General features: G+C 41.4%; 1 protein-coding gene across 2 annotated transcripts in view; it reads left to right on the top strand.

Moving 5' to 3' along the window:
- The first annotated feature begins 275 nt into the window (after positions 1–275).
- The window catches only part of Lvrn (laeverin), a 58,563-nt gene continuing 36,586 nt past the window's right edge, over positions 276–22,252 (top strand). Inside the window, exons 1-4 of one of the 2 annotated variants that reach the window (XR_010041152.1) lie at positions 276–1,781; positions 12,748–12,890; positions 14,158–14,297; positions 17,147–17,273. Coding sequence is in view for 1 of the 2 variants with exons in the window: in XM_003473186.4 (XP_003473234.2) it covers positions 1,084–1,781; positions 12,748–12,890; positions 14,158–14,297; positions 17,147–17,273 (1,108 nt within the window). In the remaining variant the exon portion in view is untranslated. The remainder of the gene's footprint in view (positions 1,782–12,747; positions 12,891–14,157; positions 14,298–17,146; positions 17,274–22,252) is intronic. The other variant, XM_003473186.4, reaches the window with a different exon arrangement.

Raw genomic sequence — 22,252 nt, forward strand, 5'->3', positions numbered from 1 at the left:
ACCACCTCGCCTGCCTGTATGCATGCAGACCTGGAGCTGCTGGGGACAAACCTGGGAACTCACCCTGGCGCAGCAGCTAAATAGCAAACAGATGCTTGGCCTGCCAAAGACCTCACTGATGAGGGCACTGCCTGGGAAACCAGTTCCAGCCCCGCGGTTTCCGGGTGGAAAGGCTGGCGGCTGGATTGTTGTATCTCCTTTGCTGAAATGAGTGGGTTTTGAAAGCTGGAGTCCCTTTTCCCCAGGCAAGGGTATGAAGAGCCAGGCCAGGGTCCCACGGAAAATTGTGGCGCTAAGCGGAAGCTTCCTGCCCCTCCCCGAGATACAGCGGGGCCCCCTCCTGCCGGCGAGACGCAGCTGCGCGCTCTCCAGCTCTCTGTCGCCTTCTCCTCCAGCCCAGCTTCTTGAGCTCCAGAAAGACTGCCGGACTCCCGACTTTGCTTCCAGGTTCTGCTTCCCTGACTGGGCGCACGCACCCCGGGCTCACTCAGGAGGCGACTTCGGAGCCACGATTTTGGCTTCAAATGTTTGGTGTGACGGCGCGGTCGCCCCTCGCAGTTATTTGGGAGCGCGTCTCCGCGGGTCCTGGTCCTCCAAGTCCCACCCCATCCTCTGGCACACGCAGCCCCGGGTGGCGGCCGGGCGATTGTGTTGCTGATAGCTCAACGCAGTGGTCTAGGAGTCGAGGTGCTTGGTACCTGAGCCTTCCCCGACAGCACTTGGAACCGGGGTGCCTTTCCTCAAGCTTCATTAACCCTAACAGCCACGTCGGGCCACGCCAACCCAAGCAGCCCAGCGCGCAGCTAGCTCCCTTCGGACCTGGGGGCGCGTGCCCTGGGGCGCTGGGTCCGCCTCTTCCCCGGCGCAGCGGGCGGGAGGCGGGTGGGTAAATCGGACCTGGATCTGATTAAGCAGGAGAAGGAAGCTATGGAGCCGCTCTCTCCCGTCTCCGTCCTCCCAGACTGCTGAGCAGAAGCAGTGACACTGTGGGAGAGAAGGGGAGCGGGATTGGGGGTCCCATCACAGAGCACCCAGCCCCGGGGGGTCGCGCCGCTGCCTCTCTCTCTCCTTGGACACCTGGCCATGGGGCCCCCGTCCAGCTCCGGCTTCTACGTGAGCCGCACCGTGGCCTTGCTGCTGGCCGCGCTGGCCGTTGCGCTGCTCCTGGCGCTCCTCATCCTCGCCGGCCTCTACGGCCACTGCCCGCGCGCCGGGCAGGTAGAGCCCTGCAGCAGCGGGGTCCCGGACGCTGCGCCTTCGCCTCCTCCGGGTGCAGAAGAGCGGGAGCCCACCCCGCAATCCAGCCCTGCCCCAGAGCCAAAGGTGCCAACCCCCTCGCACGACCAGCGACCCCCTGGACCCTGGGACCAGCTGCGCCTGCCGCCCTGGCTCGAGCCGCTGCACTACGACCTGGAGCTGTGGCCCCGGCTGCGGCCGGACGCGCTCCCCGCGCACAGGCTGCGCTTCACCGGCCGCGCGAACATCACCGTGCGCTGCGTGGCGGCCACCGCGCGCCTGCTGCTGCACAGCCTGTTCCTGCGCCACGAGCTCCCCGCCGTGCGCGGCCCCCTGTCGCCCGGCGCTCGGGACGCCGCCGCGGGTCGCGTGCCGGTGGACGACGTGTGGTTCGCGGAGGACACGCAGTACATGGTGCTGGAGCTCGGGGAGGCCCTGCGGCCCGGTGGCCTCTACGAGCTGCAGCTCAGGTTCGCGGGCCCGGTGTTCGAGGAGGCCAGGGAGGGGCTCTTCCTCAACGTCTACACGGACCAGGGAGAGCGCAGGTAAGCGCCGCGGCGCGGCCCGGCCCCACCTCCCCACCTCTAACCCGGAGCTTCTGCAGGTCCCGCTGCCCGCGCTCCCGCCTTCCCCCTTCGACGAGCCGCTTCCCTGCGCCTTTTCCCTCCAAAAACTTCACTCGGAGTAAGGGGTTGGAGACCTCGGTCCTCCCTCCCTGTTCTGGTCTGTCCCGTTTATCCTCATCGGGGCTCCTGCGAGGCTGCCGCTCCCTCGCGAGTCCGTCGATTCGTTCGGAAAGCCCCGAATTTTTGCTCCCGTTTCGCTCACAGCTTAGTGCGCTCACCCAGAGCCGTGGCGTGCCAGGGCGCTTGCTGGAAAGGTGCTCGCAGCCCCGTCCCGTCCCCACACAGGGTCAGAGCCTGCGTTTGAAGGCGAGGCGGTCGTGCGCTTGAGCTTCTCTGGCGCTGCTGTTCTGCGCCCCCAGCGCTTCCCGCACGCAGACCCCTTCTCTGGTTTTGGGGGGTCCCTCTCACCGCTGCTCCAGCAGCAAGTATGCATCTGTTTCTGTGTCCATCGCGTTGGCCTGAGGCTCTCCAAAACTTCAGAGTCGCCTTTAGCTGGTCCTCTCTCACCCTCGAAGGGGCCCAGGGCCCCTTTAGCCATCCCAGCAGCACTTCAGGGATTACTTTGTTAAAAAAAAAAAAAAAAAAAAAAAGAAAGAAAGAAAGAAAGAAAAGAAAAGGTAGGAGCGTTGTCAGGAGGCCCACCTCTGGGTTTGCAAGTACAGGTAATGTCCTGTGTTCTTTCCACATTTTTGAGGTATTGTCACCCAGGAGTATTTCCAGGCTATACTTTTCTTCAGGCAGTGGTGTGGTGGAGAATGCGGTTTACACAACTGCACAACTCCCATTATTATTAGAGAAAATGTTCTCAGATGTTCTCTAACCGGGAACCCCACTAAATTACCCTGAAAGCCGTCTCTGGCAATGTTCCCCTAAGGTTTCAAAGTTTTAAAAGTAGGTTTAGTGCTTTAAAAACTATGCGATCCGTAACTTGTTTTTGAGGGCCAAGTGCTCAGTTTTTCTCTTTCAAAATTGCATCAGTTCTTGAAATATAGTTTGAAATTTCTCATTAGTGTGTTTTACCCAATTTATGCACACCAAGAACCTTTTAACATGTGTACTGAGTGATGTAAGATCTTTCAAAGCAAAGCAATGGGAACTCTTTGCAAACATATCTGACAGTTTTCTACTGTTGGCCAGTAAATCTTACGTTTGTCCATCTCTTCCTCCTTCTTACCTTAGAGTGACTATGACCCAGACAAAGTTGCAAACGCGGAAAAGGAAAGCACCTTTACATTTTTCTGTTGTACCAGCCAAGCTAGGACAGGCGAGGTATCATATTTCAGAACATTGAGAACAAGGTAGAATTGCAGCATTTGAGGAGAACCATTACTAAGAAGTTGTCCCTTGGGTCTCAGGTTCTGAAAACACAAGAAAAAGCCGTCTGTTTGTAGTCAAATTGAAGCCAGGGTCACAAAGAACTTGAACAAACGTGTCAGTGTCAATTCGAGAGGCCCGGCAGGCTGTGTGCATTGCCAGGCTCTTTGCTTTCTGAGTCAGTTGCCTCACTTGTGCAATAGGCAAAAGAATTGTTCACTTTCAGGGGGCTGTGAGAATGGAATGAGAAAGGAGGTGTGCTGGCTGACACACAGCTTGCACTGTGGTACTGCTGTTAGGTCAGATTATCACTGTGAGGAGTAGCTCCTGCTTCCCATCCAAATATGCAGCCTGCCAAGTTCCCGATCCATGAGTCAGCCTCAGGTGTCCAGGCGGGAAGAAGCCAGGGGTGGAGGCAGTGGGGAGTTGTCACTGAATGGTGTAGAGTTTTAGCTATACCAGATGTAGAGTTCCGGGCATTATTTGTGCAACAGTGTGAGTGGATTAACATGATTGAATTACACACTTCAAAATGATTAAGATAGTGAATTTAAACTTTATCACAATTAAACATTTAAGAAGCACAAGAAAGTCAGAGGTTGGTACTTTCAGAAAACATACATGTTAACAATTGCTTCATACAATGCTGATGCTCACAATCAATGACTCACATTTTTTTCTTATTTTGAAGTGTTTGTAGATTTGCCACAATTTGCAAAGATGTTAGAGAAAAGTTTTATATATTCTACCCAGTTTCCTCAAATATGTATGTTTTACAAAAGGATAATACAGTATTAAGAGCTAGTATTTGACATAGTGGTACCAGTGTACATGGCTTTATGTCATTTGTTACATGGGTAGATTTTTGTAACCATCACCACAAGCATGATGCACCACCATTTCAATTCAGAGATGGTCCTTATGCTTCCCAGCCATTTTTAACTCCTAATAACCACTTAATCTGCTCTCTGCCTCTATAATTTTGTCATTTTGATAATTCTGTATAAATGAATCAGTGTGCAACCTTCAAAATTGGCTTTTTAAAAACCTTGCATACTGTCCTAAGGACCCATCAAAGTGATCTATATTGATAATTGAACTTTTAAAAAAATCACTGAGATATTTCATTGTATGGATCTTTCATCTATGAAGGGATACTTTGGTTACCAGTTTTTGGCTATTACAAATAAAGCTTCATAAACAATTGTGTGTTTTTTTGTATGAATATAACTTTTTATTTCTCTGGGATAAATGCCTAGCAAGTGTAACTGGCTAAAATTCCTGGCAAGCCTTTTAGAGCTTGTAGCTTGCCTGCTGTCGGTCCTCACCACTGTTCACACATGATGCTTAACAAGAATGATAAGAACAAACATTCCTGCTTTTTTCTCTTGATCACAGGGAAAAGTTTTTGGCTTTTTACATTAAGCATGATGTTAGGAGAAGGTTGTTATGTATGTTCTTTGTTAAACTGAGGAAGTTCTACTCAACTCATACTTTTTTCTGAGAACTTTTTTTGCATGAAGGAGTATGTTGAATTTTGTGAAATACTTTTTTTCTGCATCAATTGATGTGATCATGTGATATTTTTTACCTTTCTTAGCCTGTTTATAGGGTGTGATGTATCAAATGATTTTTAAATATTGATCTAAGGTCTCCATCTTTTTTGGTAAGAGTAGTTATTAAATGGTAAGGAAGCACAGAGGGCCCCTCCAGTATAGGATAAAGGCTCAGAGGAGAGAGGCAAAGACAGATGCACAGAGCAAGTGTCTTTACTTCGTACTAACCTCCTGACAGGAGAGGATTCTCAGGCAAATTTTCCTATGAAAGTTGTTTTTAGGAGCAGTTCCCAGGAAAAACCAGCTGGAAAATGGGAATATGACAGGGAAGAGAAGGAGACCAGTCAAGGCTGTCCTAAGGAGGAACGTCCTGGAGAGTATGAGCCACAGAACTGTCCCTGTCAGGAAGGTGGCAGCAATAATATTTACCTTGTCCCTGTTGATTAAGACTGGTCCTGAAGCCAAGAGAATTCCCAGGTACTCTATTTTTGGGGGATGCATCTTTTTCAGATGTGTGGTTACATCCAGGACTGTGGCAATTAACTACATCCCCATCCTATTTTTAAAAATTTTGAGACCAGGTGTTTCTGGGTCACTAAGTAGCCAGGGTTGGGCTCAAACCTGTAATTTTCCTGCTTCACTTCCCAGAATGCTGGTTGTTCTTCCTTTTTTGATTAGCATTCCTCGGCAGTCACTGTGGCTTCTAATTCATAGACTAGAATGACTTAGAGCAAAGAGACCTCAGTAGTGCACAGAGCCCCTGTGATTCTTTTGAGGCCAAGGTGTATCTAGAATTTCCCATATAGTTTGAGGATATTGGCTGGAGAGTGATAAGGAGGTCACTATTCTGAGGATCGCAGTAGCTGGTGTGGTAAACATCACAGAAGTGGTTCTCAGATTTTTTCCCCAGAAGAAGCTGTAGCCAGGCTCAGGTGTTCTGCTATGCAGGCAAGATCTCAGTTGACGGATTCACCGTTAGTGAATCTGCGATGATGGAGTAGCTCATTGGTCTTCATACCTGTTGCAAGTTTGGAGTCACACCAATCTGGTGAATCCAAGAAATAAATTCTTTTCAAGAAATCTACTCTCTCCCTCCCCTTTCAATCTGGCATTTGTGTTTAGAAGGAAACATTTTTAGGTTGTATGTTCAAAGTAAATACAATATCTTTGGAAAAGGAATTTGGGTTTTGAACTATTTCCCTAATAAGGTTAATTTAAACTCAGTAGTACCAAAGAACCTTTAATTGTAATTTCATATTTTTTTCTGTACCAGAAATCAAACATATCACTGAAAATATAGGTTCCAGAATGTAAAGAAATTAGTTATAAGACCATTTGTTTCATACATTTAAGTTTGAGTAAGTAAATTTTGATGATACTCTGCAGTCTTTCCCAGGTAAAGTAAATGTATCACCCAAAAGTTGTAACATTTGGGTTGATTCGTGGCTTCTAAACAAGGATTCCACAGTACACTGCACCATGAAACTATTTTGTACTAATTGTTCCTGACCTTTGGAGCCACTGAGGAGGACATTCCTATGCTGAAGGCCAGGTACTCAGCTCCTTGAGGTTTGTTTAGGCATCTGATAGTAGATGCACTGAAAAGAAAAAAAAAAAAGTCACGTTTTGTTCCTTTTCTGGTAATAAATGTCCAAGTCACTCAAATAGTCCCTTAGTACAGCAGGGTAGCAAGTCAATTTTGGTCTTTTAAAGAGCCTTTTCCCGAAGTGTCTTTCAGAAGATAAAGCTAATACCAGTACTGTGAATATTTGGAGACCAAAGGTGGTATATGTATGTATGTATGTATTTTTTGATACTGTGAGTCAAAAATTTTAGATGTTCTTCAGCTGTTTCCAGCAAGATTTTATAATTTTCACTATACATACATTGCATGTTTTGTCAGATTTATCCTTGATACCTTAATATTTTTGGAATCTATTATTAGATTAATAAAATTAATAACAGGTTAAAATATTAATATATTATTTAAAATAGGTTATAATAGGTACTGATAGATTTTAAAATTATATTTTTAAATTTTGAATTTGTTATTTTTAGTTAATTTTCATGTATTGATCTTGTGTGTTACAGTCTTATATAAGCTCACTTCTTAGTTTTGGAGTTTTTTATTGAAAAAAACTTTAAATTTTTATTACCTTGTCTCACAGATAATCATACTGTTTGAATAGAGACGGTTTTCTTTCTTTTATTGTTTAGATGACTTTTATTTTTATTTTTTACCTTAATCCAATGTATGTTGCCTGTAGATTAATGTTTAATAGGAGAAATAAATTCAGACCCTCTAGTTTCCTTCCTTTAGGGTGAAAGCATTCAGTCTTACAATTTTCTCTGCAAATTTTTCTTCTCTTTTCTTCATGGTAGTTACTTTTGACTGGATTAAGAAGTCTTCTTTTGTTCATGATTTTATAAGTGTTTGTAAAGAAATGAATGTTAGACTCCGTGAAATGTCTATTCTACAAGTATTGTGATAGATTTTTTTTCTTCATTTGTTAATATGGTAAACTACAGTACATTGATAAATCAACCTTGCATTCTGCAGTTTTGATACTTTAGCCTTTTTATATGTTACAATTTGATTTGCTAAAGTTTTATTTAGAATTTTTGCATCTGTGTTCATGAGAGATAATGGTTATGGTTCTCTTACAATGTCTTTGGTTATCCGAGTAATACAGGCTTTAGGGAATGGGCTCAGCAGTGTCTCTTCTTTAACTTTCAAACAGAATTTGTATAATTTTGTCCTGTTTTTTTTCTTAAATGCCTGATTAAATTTTGCCAAGAAAGCCACTTGGCCTGTGACTTGTTTGTAGAATGGTTTTCAACTACAAGTTAAATTTATTCAATAGAGATAGGATTATTTAGAAATGTCTTCATGGGTGAGCTTAAGAGGTTGTATCTTTTGCAGAATTTTTCCATTTAATTGAAGTTTTTTAATTTAAAAGCATAAAGTTATTTGAAACACTTCCTTATTATTTCAATACCTGTAGGCTCAGTATGATGCCACTTTGCTGATTCCTGAGCTAGCAATCTGTGTCTTCTCTCTTTGGAAGCTGGAGCCCTGTCCAGTCTCTTCTTAGGACCTTTCTCATCAGTTGCATAAACTTCTGAGGCCTACGTTTTTCTATCTGCAAATTAAGAGGATGAGACTTTTCAAGGTCTCTGGTACTTCTAATTTGATCAGTCTTGTTAGAGAGTTGTCTTGTTTATTGGGTTTGTATATACAGTTTGTGGTTTCATTGATATTCTCTATTTTTTTAAAAATTTCATTGATTTATGCCTTGCCCTTTATTAATTCCTTTCTTCTTACTTTGGATTTCATTTCTTTATTCTTTCTGGAGTATTAAGTTTTACACTGGTCATTAATTTAATACTGGCCTTTTAGTATAGTCATTTAATGTCATAAATGTCCCACTGATCATTGCATTCATTGCTTGCCACAAGTGATGCTGTGTTCTCTCATTTTTATTCAGTTCAGAATACTCAGATTTCTTCTTCACTCCATGGATGATTTAGAACCACGTTACTTCATTGTCAATATTTTGGCACTCTCATTTTTTCACTGAGTGCTTGGCATTTCAATTTGTGTTTTATTGACTGCTAGATTTTGTTATATTGTTTTAAGAACACTAGTCCCTTTCAGGTCACTACATAACTTAAATGACATGACGATTGTCTTGATCCTTGTTTTGTGCTCGTGAGCCTTTTTGTAAAAGTTCTTTGAGAGCAACTCTCCATGGCCATTACTGTAGGGTCTCTTAACTCCCTACCCACTCATTACCTCTCTGGCCTCTGTTGAAAAATCCACATGTTCTAGGAGTTTCTGCACCATGACTTTAGAGAAATAAAACAACTTCTAGCACTGTGTGAGCTCTGGGAGTTTTTCCAGCTTATTCATCCCTGGTGCCTGTTTTTTCCAGTGCTTTTTCTTTGCTCTACCTCCTCCAGTGCAGAGATAAGCAAACCTCATAGTGCAATCCAAGTGCTACCGAGTTTCTCCCACTGTCCTTTCATAGTTTAGTCTATGGGGTCATCTTCCCTACTATGACAGGAAGACTCCAGCACCGATGAGACTCCTGCTCATTGTTAAGTGATAGGTAGTCTATCACTAAGCCACAAATACAGTCAGGGCAAAAATGACAAAATCCAGGGACCAGTGACTTAAGGTGATCCCATGAAACTTCCAGGAAGTCTTACTGTGCTAAACTCCATATATATATGTATATTCATCTCCTCAAGATCCACACCTTTTTTTCAGTACTGGGAATTGAATTCAGGGCCTGACACATAAGGCAAATTCTCTGCAGCTAAGTTGCATCCTTGACCCTTTTTGTCTTTTAATTTTTTTATTTTGGTAGAGGTTTTCTAAAGTTGTCTAGGCTAGACTTAGAATCCTCCTGCCTCAGCTTCCTGATTACTTGGGTTTACAGGTGTGATATACCACATCTGGTTCTAAAAAAACATATCTCTGTTCTCTGAGGGTCTCTTTCCTCATGTCCAGAGTTTGAGGATCGCACCTTCTCTCAGTTTCCTGACATTGTGGAAAGCTTGGCAAAATATCACCCACTGCTTGCCAAAAGATCTCTTCTTTGCTCTCTTGCACCTTCCTGCCTTGACCTTTCTTCTGTATCCTTCTGTGTTCAGCTGAGAAGTCCAAGAATGACACCCAGATTCTCAAGTGCATTCTTTGAAGGTCTTCGTGACATGGTTTGGCACCTTTCTTTGGAATTTTACATCTATTATGTTTTGCTGCTTGGTGGAAACTTCAGATTTCAGATCCTATTACACAAGTAATAAACAAACATGATTCATGGGCCAATCCTTTAACCACAGGCCATTAGTGTAACATTTGGCTTTGTGAAAGATTTTCATTTCTGTGTGCATTGTGTAAAAAAATTTTAAGATGAGGGGGTGGAGTAGGCAACTCTTGAGTTTTATTTAATCTTTTACCAGCTCTGTGTCACTTGTTAATCAGAGTCATAATCATACAGTGTGCATAAAATAATTTGAAATAAAATTTCTTACAGAGTGAATATAGTGGGTATTTGTCTATACTGGTAGTAGATTGATTCCTCAAGGGCATCATGCAGTTCTTGACCACTAAACTATCTTTCAGGAGCAGAGAGCAGTGAGTCTATGATTCTCTGGCAGGACAAGAGGCAAGTTCTCTCAAATTAATTCCTTCAGCAGTTGACCAGTCTAAACATAGTCTTAATGCGCACCATAATAACATGTTTCAGCAGAATTAAAAGGGAGGAGAAAGTGACAGATGGCTGTGTTGCTGAGGTTTGGATATCCTTATGGGGTTGCCTGACTCCATAGCAGAGAGCAGAGGCAAGGGAATGCCAGGCCAAGGTCCCCAGATGTGGTATAACTAAATGATCTGTACTGCTGGTCCTTCTTGACCTCTGCAGTTAAGATGGAGAGCCAAAAAGGCTGTGTGTTTTAGGAATCTTTCCTTCTTGTTTATTTGTATAAAAACTCAGGAGAGAAATAGTTGAATAAAATCCAAGAGAATTTCTTTCATTTCACTTCTCTGGAGACCTGAATCATGGAGCTGGAAGGCACTTGCTTGACGTCTGATGGGTAAAGTGGTGACTCACAGAGCTGGTGTTTCTTAGCCTTTTTAAATACCTAGAGTAAAATTTCCCACTTTTCTGAAAAGTCTGACTTTCTCCCTGCCCTCACCTTGAAGTCTTAGGCTTTGTGATCTCAGGGAAGCACAGAAAATACTGACAAGCTTTTTTTTTTTTGCTTCCTATAGTGTCTTTTACAAAAACAGGCATCCATAGGCTTGCAAACTACATATGCATGTATTATATCATTGGGTGTGCTTTTACACTTTATACTTTTGCATGTTAATATACCACTATTTATATAAGATATTTGATATTTCAGAAGGCAACAGACTTCTGAAAAGCTGTGCATGGATCCCAAACTGTTTCTTCCCATTCTAGATGGCTTAGCTAAGGCCACCTTACAAGCTCTGTTTCCCTCTCTTCTTAGAATCACAGTTTTAGAGGTTCAGGGGGCCAATCAGATCAACTGGTCCTGTCTGCATTTCATAGCAATTGACATCTACAGAGTTTAAACAAGTTTTTCCAAAGTTGCACAACTTGGTTTTCATTACAGATCCCAAACAAGAGCTCAGGTGGTTGAATTAACATTTCAGTATTTTTCTGTTATATCATCACTCATATGACTCTTCTGGACTCTACCCTCTTTATGTACAACACCAAAACTATAAAGCAAACAAATGCCAGTATAACAAACTCTGCCCACGTACTTCATAGTGTCTTCTATATACCAATATTAAGGTATCTATATTTTATCATAGCTTCAAGGCTAAGAAAATACTTATTTGATCAATATGAACTCAAATTTTGACGAGTATCGCAAATGACAGAAATGAATAAACAATAAAATATAACCACTAGCAGTTTTGTACTGAACAAGCATCAATTATACTCAGTTTTAGATTAGTTGTAATCTCTGTGACATTTTTAACGCATTTGTGATTAGTGTTTTCAACGTTCCAGCCCTCCCCGTAATTTACAAGTCTGGCTTCTTCTATATTTCATTTATATTAATAATGATTTGTGAGAGGACTGGGTATATAGCTCAGTGTCATAAGTGCCTGGCTGGCAAGTGCAAGGTACTGAGTTTGATTCCTGGTACCCCTCCCAAAAGAATGATTCATGATATTGGGAGGATATAGAATTCAAAGCTGATTTTTTGGTAAATTTATTTTCTAATAACATAAATGCAGTGCAACATGTAGAGTGTCATGTTTGCTAGGTGGAGAAACTGAGTCTCAGCAAGATTATGTGGGGTCTCCAGCATTGTTCAGTTGGTAGCAGAAGGATCAGGGTCTTGTAGCCAGATTGTGCAGTGTTAGAACTCACAGGCTTCCTTCCAATCCATGAAAACAAGAGAATAGTAAAATTGAAAACAGTGAATAGGGCAAAACGAGCTATTTACAAATTATATTTCTGCCCCACTGGTGTGATAGATGCCCTGTGAGCATTTTCTGAGTGCCTGACAGCCCTGCCTGTCCTTGCTGAAGTGTGTAAGTCACTGTCAGTGGAAGGGCCTTATGGTGATGGAGGAGGGACTCACAAAGGCAACGGAGAGATATACCCTTTTATTTGTATAAGAAGCAAGGAGAATTGTATCGAAGACAAAAAGCTTTGGGTCCTTCGTGGAGAAGGAATTTCATGTTCACAACCATCACCCAAAGTTCTGGTAAATGGTATCCAGACTGCAGTTTGCTAGGACCTGTGTTTTGACAGACTCGAGCAGCGTTTGAGGAGGCTAACCTGACATCTTGTTTGCTTAGGGACAAAGTGCCTAAGTTTTTTCCTATAAATTACCATTGTGGGATGTCACTCTTTGTATGTTTCCACAAAAGTAAGAGAACAATCAGTAGAGATTCGATGAATTGACCCATATACAATTGAAAGTTGGTTTGTTCAGTTAACATGTACCTGTATTTTTTATACTTAAGAATGTCCAAAATAAGTTTTCATATGTTTTCAATTGGGACAAAAAAGGAACATTGAGGAAAAGGAAGAGAAATGTAGGCATTCTTCAAACTGACTTGTATTTTGATGAAGGCTGAATGCAATAGACCATTCCCAAATAATTCTACTCTTCAAAAGCCTTGTTTCTCAGAAGACTGGGATTGTGGATTTGCTATATTTGCTCTTATTTTGTTTATGAACACTCTTAAAGGTTATGATGTAACAAAGTAAATCTCTGGTGATTGAATTTTTTTTTAAAATTTTAAGTCTTATAAGAATTCTTATGTGCGATGAGAATGGAAGTGTGTGATATGGGGAAAACACTGAAGAAGATGCTGAAAAAACCCTCTAGTTCCTTTCTGCCCACACACCAGACTTAATTATAAGACACAATTTTTCGATTCTTTTTTTTTTTTTTTTTGCTTCTATTGGTTTGAGACAAAAATAAAGATGTTTTTCCCCAAAAATGTATTTTAGAGCCCTGATAGCATCTCACATGGAACCAACATTTGCCAGGAATGTTTTCCCTTGTTTTGATGAGCCAGCTCTTAAGGCAACTTTTAATATTACAATTATTCATCATCCAAGTTACGTGGCCCTTTCCAACATGCCACAGCTAGGTAAGTAATGTTCCCTGTTGCTCTATAAATATAAGCTTTGTAATAGCTTTTATGTCAATGGCTTTTCTAGGCAGCATGTCAGCGGTCACCTGCTTCTTTTTAATAACTGGGGAGAGCAGTTATACGTCACATGTATGTCAGCCCCTACATGGTGGGAAGAATAAATCCTGATTTTCTCTGTATTCAAATCTGAGGATGCAAAACTGCTTGTGTAGACTGGCTGGCTGCCTGCCTGCCTGCTGAGCTTCAACTATCAATCATTAGTGATAACAGGCTGGCAGACTCGATCTGAATCTGATGCATAGGTGTGTTTTATTTTGGGTCACATGGCTTTTTTTTTCTTTTGATTGAATTAGTCTCTAACTTTTAAAGAGCCTGAGAGTTTTACATAGAATCTAGATTTTTATTTCTTTAAAACTTCAAAAGATCTAACCCCAGCTTTGCAACTTTGACATGACATATGAACCAGTGACAGATGAGAAGAGGCTGCCTCCTGCAGACTAGGCCATTATCTCCCAGGTTCCTGTCAGTGTTCCAAGCCCACATCACAGCAATTGTCCAGTCCTTATAACCATTTGCATCTGTAATTTCTGCCTTAATCCTCCAGATTGCTGCTGATGACGTGACTGAAACTAAAACATAGTGGATGACTTTTTGCTGACCTAACACAGAGCCAGGCAGCAATGGATGATATGCTCTGAGAAGCAGGCTGGAATAGGAAACAGAAGGGGGTGGAAGAGAGAAAGGGCAGATTGGTACCAAGTTTATAGTCCTCATGGACTTGAGCTCCAGTCAAGCCCACGGTACTCAGGATGCTACTTCAGGCCTATAGCTGTCCCTCCCGATGTATAATTTATTTTAAAAACATTTACTGTCATATCAGTTATACACACTTATGGGGTACAGTGTAATGATTTGATACATGTATACAAAGGGTTAAAATCTTAAAAATACTTTTGATTGAGAAGTAATTGTATACATTTTTGAAGTATAGTGTAATATTTCAACATGTACACTGATCAAACCAGGTTAATCAGGGTTTATATCTCTGTGTTATTGCTTTGTGTTTGGGTCCTGGGGTGACTGTTTTTCATGGATCACCTACTGCTATTCTGATGGCTTAAGGTAGGTAGAGAAATTCAAATTGCAAGACTTTGGAGAACAGTTGGGAAGGAATGGCTAGATGACAACTGGCCTGACAAAGTCTTTCAGTGTTAGGTATTATTACCTAGTTTTACAGTGATTTGGACTAAGGTGATTTCTCTAGGTCAGTATGACAGAACAGACATAAATGGAAGCAACTGGACCGTCACCACCTTCTACACCACGCCCCCCATGCCAACTTACTTAGTTGCACTGGCCGTATGTGACTATGACCAAGTCAACAGAACAGAAAGAGGCAAGGAGGTGAGTAGGAAAGTCGGTCAGGTAAGGGACACTGAGCTGGCTGTGCATTGTCTATCTGCTCTGCCTCCATTCAGGGATTATGCCTCACACTTCCTGTCCTCACCTCCTGGTTCTGTCTCCCAAGCCTCCTCCCAGAGCCCTCAGTTAAGTGCTGCAGAATGAGACATAACATTTCCTGCTTCCACTCTGTGGAGGGTTTCCTGGAGAGATGGCACACTAAGCCACTCTTCTGGTGGATTTTGAGCACCCTTTGCCCGTTTCAACCTTTGCAGAGGACAGGAGAGAGGAGGGAGGGCTGCTATATGGCACCTGAAGTGAGGGTTTAGTATGTATTGTTTGCTTAGCTTAAAGTGTTCAGATACCCTGAAAGCTCAAAGTGTTTAGCACTGAGTGTGGCCCACACATCGACCAATCAAAACAGGTATCAGCCAGGAGCAACCACTGTGGCTGAAAAGGCACATGCAGGCTATACATCACCCAGTGTAGGAGCTGGGCTGCTGTGTTCCTCAAGCATGGGCATGAAGCATTTCCTGAGAGTTGAGTGAAATATGTATGTGTGGATCTTCTGTCCTGTTATTCTAGTTTTTCTCCAATTATACCCTTATCACACTGTAAGATTTCAAGAAAACGTTAGTCTTTTCTATGCTGGTTCACTCGCTATCAGAGCATGGAGCTATGCAAGCTCTGCACGGTTGGCACCCGAGGCCCTGTTCCTTCTAGTCATATAACAGGACTTCAGAGAGTGGAGAAAAATCAGGCCATATAGCTGGCTGAGCCACTCTCAGGTCTGAGATCTTCCAGGATCATCCCACTGAAATGTGAAGAAAGGAAGCTATAGCAAGCTGTGACCACCACCAGAAGAGACTCGTTCAACCTGCTCCTACATCCTCCTAACCTAATGAATTAATACTGTATTGTTGCACACAGCAGCCTATCTTTATGAGCTATTGACTGCAGTCTGATTCCCATCAGCAAGTGATTATGAGATCCTTAACTTTTAGGTGTAACAATTGGTCAAGTGAAAAATTCCATGATATACATTGATGAATCTGCTCAGGCATAATTTGGAAATGCATTTGATCTTGGAAGAAGGAATGAGCTCCCTATTTCCCATAGCTAGTGAGAGACACATCATGGTCCTTCAGCATCTGTATTTCAAGTGGCTTGCAGTAACTGCTTGTATCTTGCCATCAATTGCTATGCAGGGATAAAGTCTGTTTCTTCTTGAAAAATCACCCCCTAAAGAATGCATAGAAAGCAGAGGAAATGGAGCACGCCTCAGAAGTAATATTCTTAGCCAGAAAACTTAAAGTTCAGGATGAGTTTATCAGTGGAATGTTGAGTTTGGCTATGACTCAACTCTACAAAGTGAGTGAGTTCATCATATGCTCTATAGGGAAACCAGAATGTATGCCTGAAGTAGTGTTCAGCCTATCCAAAAGTTGCTAGTTAAGAGATAAAGATTTAGTGAAAATAAGGATGTGATCCATGTGAAGCACAAGAATAAACATGGGAAACAGATGGTAAGGATGAAAATCACAGACTTTGCTTAAAAGTTTGGTGTACACGGGCATTTGCAAAGATAGTCCTCTCCTAGACATCAAGCTTGCGTGTGTCTAGTGAGGGCTGCCAGAACTCTCTGGTAGGTCAGCTGTGATTTTGAAGGACTTTTGATTTATAGAGTGGTCATTTATGGGAAGAGCTTTGTAAGCATGATATTAATTGCTAATTCTGCTGTTTTCCAAGAGGCTACAGTTACAGTACAGTGAGGAGAGGTGACTACCATTCTGCCCTGTAGAGTGGTTTTGCTTGAGCAGGTTTCTTGTTAGCTGAAAAGTGAGAATGTGGGAAGGAGGAGTGGAGCAGGGAAGAACCTTGGGAGCATCTTTCCCGACAGAAAGAGGCCTTTGCAGCACAAGGGACATATAAAGCAATGAAGGGATTCAAGCACAAGCTTCAGAAACAGGTGGTTGCACTTTGTGCAAGAACATTCCTAAACCTTCACGTAACCCAAAAGTTCACATAATTCAAGACCAATTTTCCAGCAGAAACCAAAGCACAGTTAGGTGGATGTGCTCTTGGAGTATGTACATCTATGACTATTATGCTGCTTTTTATTTTTCTAGTATGTCCTCCACTCTTCTGCATAGAGCTCTTTCATAAATTAATTGCACTCAGGACAAACATTTTAATATTAGCTCTCATTCTGAGATCTTTTAGTTGCATACATAGTTTTATTTTAAAATTTGAGAATAAGGTGGGTACTATGAATGCTTTAATTATTAAACCATTTTAAATATGCATGATTCAAATTTGCTTAATATGCACCATAGTGCATAAACATCACTAACAGCCCACTTCTGTTTTGAATCATTAGAAATATGTTCTGAGAAGAGGAGCAGTTGTCCAAGGTGCCCTTTGATGTAGAACTATTCCAAGAATTCTTTTATAATTACAGAATTATAGTTGGCTGTAATCCCAGCACTTGGGAGGCTGAAGCAGGAGGACTGCAGTGAATTAGAGGCCAGCATGGACTATGTAGTGAGACCCTGTCTCAAAAAAAAAAAAAAAAAAAAAAAAAAGAAACGAACAAAAGACAAAACCAAACACCAGCCAATCTCCAAACAGAACTATACATGTTATTATCAAAGTTTGACATAACATACTTTCTAGGATAGTCACTGCCTCCTGAATTTTCTCATTAAATGTATCACTTAAATATTTTAAATGTTTAGCTTCTGAAAACGTAAGACTGGATTTTGAGTTAAGAGGCATTTGGACCAAGCATGTGATCCCTTACTAAAGTCACTCTCATTTTTCTTAATTACCACCTGATTGTTTTGATTTAGATACGCATCTGGGCCCGGAAAGATGCCATTGCAAATGGCAATGCAGATTTTGCTTTGAACATCACAGGACCCATCTTCTCATTTCTAGAGGATTTGTTTAATATCAGTTACCCTCTTCCAAAAACAGGTGAGGCATTGTTTCTTTCCGTGCAGTTGTTTTCTTATTGTGGGACCCCTGAGTTTCTGTTGCAGGTGAGCCTCTAGAGTACTTCGGTGTTAGCCTCCCCGCCTTCATCATTATATTTTTCAACTTTCAAAACATATAAAGGCCCATCTGCAGTTGTGTCTCTGCATGGTAGCAGAGTATTCAAGAGCTCTTGGGCTTTAGAGCTCTCCTGGGCACCCAGTGGCAGCCTTGCCTCCCTCCCCCACAGACCTTCATCTTCCTCCTGAGTCCTGACATTTTCTCTCATAATGCAAGTACATAGTGCTATGTTCTGGATCCTTTTAGCTAGTGGGCTTGCATGACTTATCTTAGTTTACTCAGTTGTAGTTTTTAAAATATTCTTCAGCTGTGAGTCATTGGGTTAGGACTTGGTGGTCCCATCTGTGATTTTCCAATGTATAAAATTGGAATCATGTGTGAATATAATAGGCTCCTTGAGAAAATGTGTAAATATTTTATCTCATACATCTGTGTGGCATGTATATACTATTTTATGAGCCATTCAGCTCAGAAAGTTGTTCAGTGATTTCTCTTAAGTTGAAAGCATAGTATAAATGGACCTTGTCCTTCTGACGTGTTAGTGGACGTACTGGAAACAGCATGCTCTGCCTGCATTGGCAGATGCTGAGGAGGTAGGGAATAGATATTTGGGGCCTGAGGTTCTTGAATACCAGGAATCCAGCAGCTTGGAAGCTCCAGGATGCTGTCGAAGGAGGAATGCGATCTGGAACTGATCATAGCCCAGTCAGAGATTCTGGAGATGACAGCTGTCATTTTGTGGGTTGGAGGTAGCCAGAAGGTAGGCTTGCAGACCAAAGTCCTAGCATGCTGTGCTGGAGGCTCACAAGGTGATCTTTGTGTAGGCTGGAAAAATTCCAGTTACGTTCATAAGGAGAAGTCCAGAGTCATCCCTGTCCTTTTCAGGTATTCCTTGCACGCAGTGTCCCCTGTGCCTTGTTTTCTCATATCCCCACTCACGCACTCCTGTCCCAGCCCCTAGCTGATCCCAGTTTTCATCACCCATGTCTGCATCACAGGAGTTTTTCTAGAGTCTCGCCTCCCTCCCTTTTGCCTCTCCAATCCATTCTCCCATACAAAGTGGGGGAATGTCTTCAGAGTAAAATTTGGTCATGTTACTGTCCTCTTTAAAACCCCTCTGCCGTTTCTCGATGCCTGAGGATAAAGTCTTAACTCTGTACTATGTCTTTACAATAGTGTACCAATCCCCTCAGGCATTTGGGGCAGAAGCTTTATTATATGTCTCTGTGCTCCCTCCCACGGCCCCATCTTCTCCTGGCCTCCAGGCTTTGCACCTGCAATCTGCTTATCCTGGAATGTCTCCTAGCCACTGCCTATCTCAATCATTATGTGTGTCACCTGAGTGCTCCCCGCTGGAGGTGCCTTTTTGGACTCCAATGGCTTATTTTGTTGGGCTTAGTGTCTGGACTCTTTTTATTTGTGCTGATGGCAATGCTTATCTCAAATGGTAACCAGAAAATATTTAGGGTTGGGAGAAATAAATATATGCAATTAGTTCATCCTGCATACGTGATAAACTCCTTGGTACCAGGATTATATGCAATACTTTAAGAAATACCTCTCATAGAATGTTAACTAGTGTTACCTTATGAATACCCAAAGGTAGCTGCTCAATTAAAACTTCACTTTGGTTGATAGGTGATTAAAGTAGTTTTTGTACTTATGGATTTTAAGATAAAGGTAAAAAATTACATGTTAATTACTTTAACCTGTGATTGAATCACAATAAAACAAATGCTTTCCCCACCAGCATTTCTCACACAGGCTTTTTTTTTTTTTTGTCTTGTAGAGTCAGGTGAAAGCCATTGGTTAATTTCCTTTAGCCTATCTTGTAGCTGGTGTAAGGAATTCTGAGTTTAGAACCTAAGGTAATATAAAGCATCTGCAGGTATCTATTATAAAGAACAGCATTTTTTTTCTGGCATTGTTATTTTTACTCTGTTTAATGTCGAAAGTGAATTGAAATATTTTAGAGACTAGTAGGGTTAAATGTTTGAGTTACAGATTTTGAAACAAAGAAAATGTCATGATGCTTTTAAGAGCAAGGGCGTTTAAGATTTACAGACTTATAAATGGCAACTCCTGTTTTATGCTTTGATTATACTCAACTTCTAATAATGGCATCTGTTATATGAGTGGTATATATTTTACAGAAATAAAACAAAAGTGCAAGGTAAATCATAAAGCAGAGACACAATGATGATAATTATGAGAATTTAGTGGGCAAATACTGGGACAAATAAGTCCTAGGTGCTATATGAATTCAAAAACAGCAAGTGCCTGGGACTTTTTCAAGTTAACTGAGTTAGGGAGACAGCTACGCCTCAAGTAACAAATTATATTATCAAGAGATAAAGTGTTAAGTAAAAGTTTTAAAAGAAAGAGGACAATTGGAGTGTCCTAAATGTATAAGGAACATCTAAAAATAACTAAAAATACAACCCAATAGAAAAAGAAACAAGTGAAAGATGTCAGAATAGAGAATGTACGTAGCTAACACATTTATGAAGAGATACTTCACCTAATTAACAAATTGAGAAATGCATACCCAAAGCCACAGTGAGGCGTTACACTTGCTCAGCTGTCAGAAAGTAATTATTTGAATGCAGTGAATTGGTGCACGTCCTTAAGATCAGCACGACTGAGACCAGCCTGAGCCACATAGCAAGTTCAAGGCCAGTCTGCCTTGCATTTAAGCAACCACACCAAAGGTAAACATTTCAGCAAATGACAAGGGAGATTAGAGCATTGGTTGTCACAGCCACTTGGAAATCTATTTGTTACCTGGCAGTATTGATCATTAGCATACTCTAAACCAGTAATATCGTTCCTAAGTATATTCTCAAGAGAACTTAAACCTCTTTGTACCAGTATATGTAAATAAGAATATTCAAGGCTATACTTTTTATAACAACTCAAGTGAAAAGAGCAAAAATGGTCACTGATAAGAGACCATTATAAATAAATTGGTCTCACTGATAAGAGACCAATTATAAATAAATGGGCATGCATTCACACAATGGAAATGTATATAGCAATGAAGCACTTTTCTAAAGTTTATAAACATGAAACTTATTGTGTGCATGTGTGTGTGTGTATGTTCATGTGTGTCTGTGATTTCTGTGGAGCGAGAAACCCAAAATGTGACAAGAAATGCATAAAGCTGAACATTTTTGATAACTGGTCCTTCAGAGAAAAAGTTTGTCAACCTCTGTTTTAAAGAGTTAATTTATGGATGTTTATATTATTACTTTAAAATAATCATTTAAATAAATAAAACAGGGTCACGTGTGAACCAGTCATAGTTCGCCAAGATGCTGATTTTGCTTAATTTAATTCTATACATCTGCATAAAAAAGTTTAAAAACAGTCATCAGGATTAGTTAGAAATGACTTTTTATGGCTGTGAGATTGCATCATGAGTGTTAGTAGCAACCACAGGCCAAGCAGGGGATTTCCTGGGATTGCAAATAGCATGGGAAGAGTAAGGTTCTGGTTGTGGAGGACCAAAGGGATTGACTTGGGTGGAGCAAACATGTTTGGTGAGCAAATGAGTAGGTTGGAAGGTGGGCGGCATGAAAGGAGGTGAGAAAGTTCGGGAGAATGAGCAGCCTAGGCTACGCAGCTCAGTACCTGTGTGACACTCAGCGATGCAGGCCGTGAGATGTCTGGGTGAACTTACTGGCATACTGTGCATTTCAGCCATGTGCAAATGAAATGCTTGACACAGTGCGTGTCATGATATTCAGTGGCAAAGGTTGCATGGAAATAGGAATGGCATTTCTTCCTTAGAAAAAGAAAACGTAAGTTTATTCTTTTAGCTGTAAATTTAGTAAGTGATCACATTATAGGAAGTTTGGAAAAAAATAGGCACAAACAAAGAGAGAAAAAAAAGTCTCTTGTAATGTTATCACACAGAGCTAATCATCACTGCCACTTTGATGTGTATCTTCCTGTGGTCTGCCAGTCTCAACCTCTACCTTTTCCTTATCAAAAGTGTCACAATAACATGGACACTGGTCTTTAAATTGATTAAAAAAGATAAAAGTACTCAGTGTCAGGACCCAGATAACTAAATATATTTTATTGTCATTTTCAGACATGGAGTACCCACTTATCAATTTCACAATTAATTTATTTAAATGTTTTTAATCTTCTGTGGTTGAACACTTGGGTTGATTTTACTTTCTTGGCGCCTTTAAAAATATTAAAGAAAATCCTTACAAGAAAATGTTTTCCAATGTCTGTGTTATTAGCATTAGCATAAATTCCAAAAGTAGAATGATTTAGGGAAAGAGTATGAGAATTTTTGAGAAGCCTGAAGCATTTTGCCGGGTTGCTCCAGCAGTACTATTGACAGCCTCACCGACGGCCCAGGTGCCAATTGTCCAATACTCAATATTAATCTCAAGCATCTGAAAGACTGCTGTATGATTTTAAGTTTTGTTTCTTGGAGAATATTTTAAGTCATAATTTTACCTGTTTGAATTACTTATTTAGTGAATTGATTGTTTATATTTGAGACGAGAGTACCGCTGTGTTGACAGGCAGTGATTCTCGCGCCTCAGCTTTCTCAGTATGCCTTGTCCTTTAGACGTGTCAGTACTTTTAGGCTTTATTTCAAAAATATTGTTGTGGTACATATTACAAATATTTTTCCTAGTTTGTGGTTTGCCTTTCACATTTGTCCATAGTGAGTTTTCTTTTTCAGTGCGATTTACTTCTGAAACACTTTATGCTTTAGAGAAGCTCTGGGTTTATAGGAAAATTATGCAGAGATTACAGAGAATCTCCATATATTCTCTATTCACTATGGCTTCTCACCACCACATATCCTATTGTTAGCAGCTTCCTCTAGTGTGGTACATTTGTCACAAGTGATGAGCCATTGCTAGCATGTG

The sequence above is a fragment of the Cavia porcellus genome, unplaced genomic scaffold (assembly GCF_034190915.1).
Source record: "Cavia porcellus strain 051 isolate PalLab524CR breed Dunkin Hartley unplaced genomic scaffold, mCavPor4.1 scaffold_19, whole genome shotgun sequence".
Classification (NCBI taxonomy): domain Eukaryota; kingdom Metazoa; phylum Chordata; class Mammalia; order Rodentia; family Caviidae; genus Cavia; species Cavia porcellus.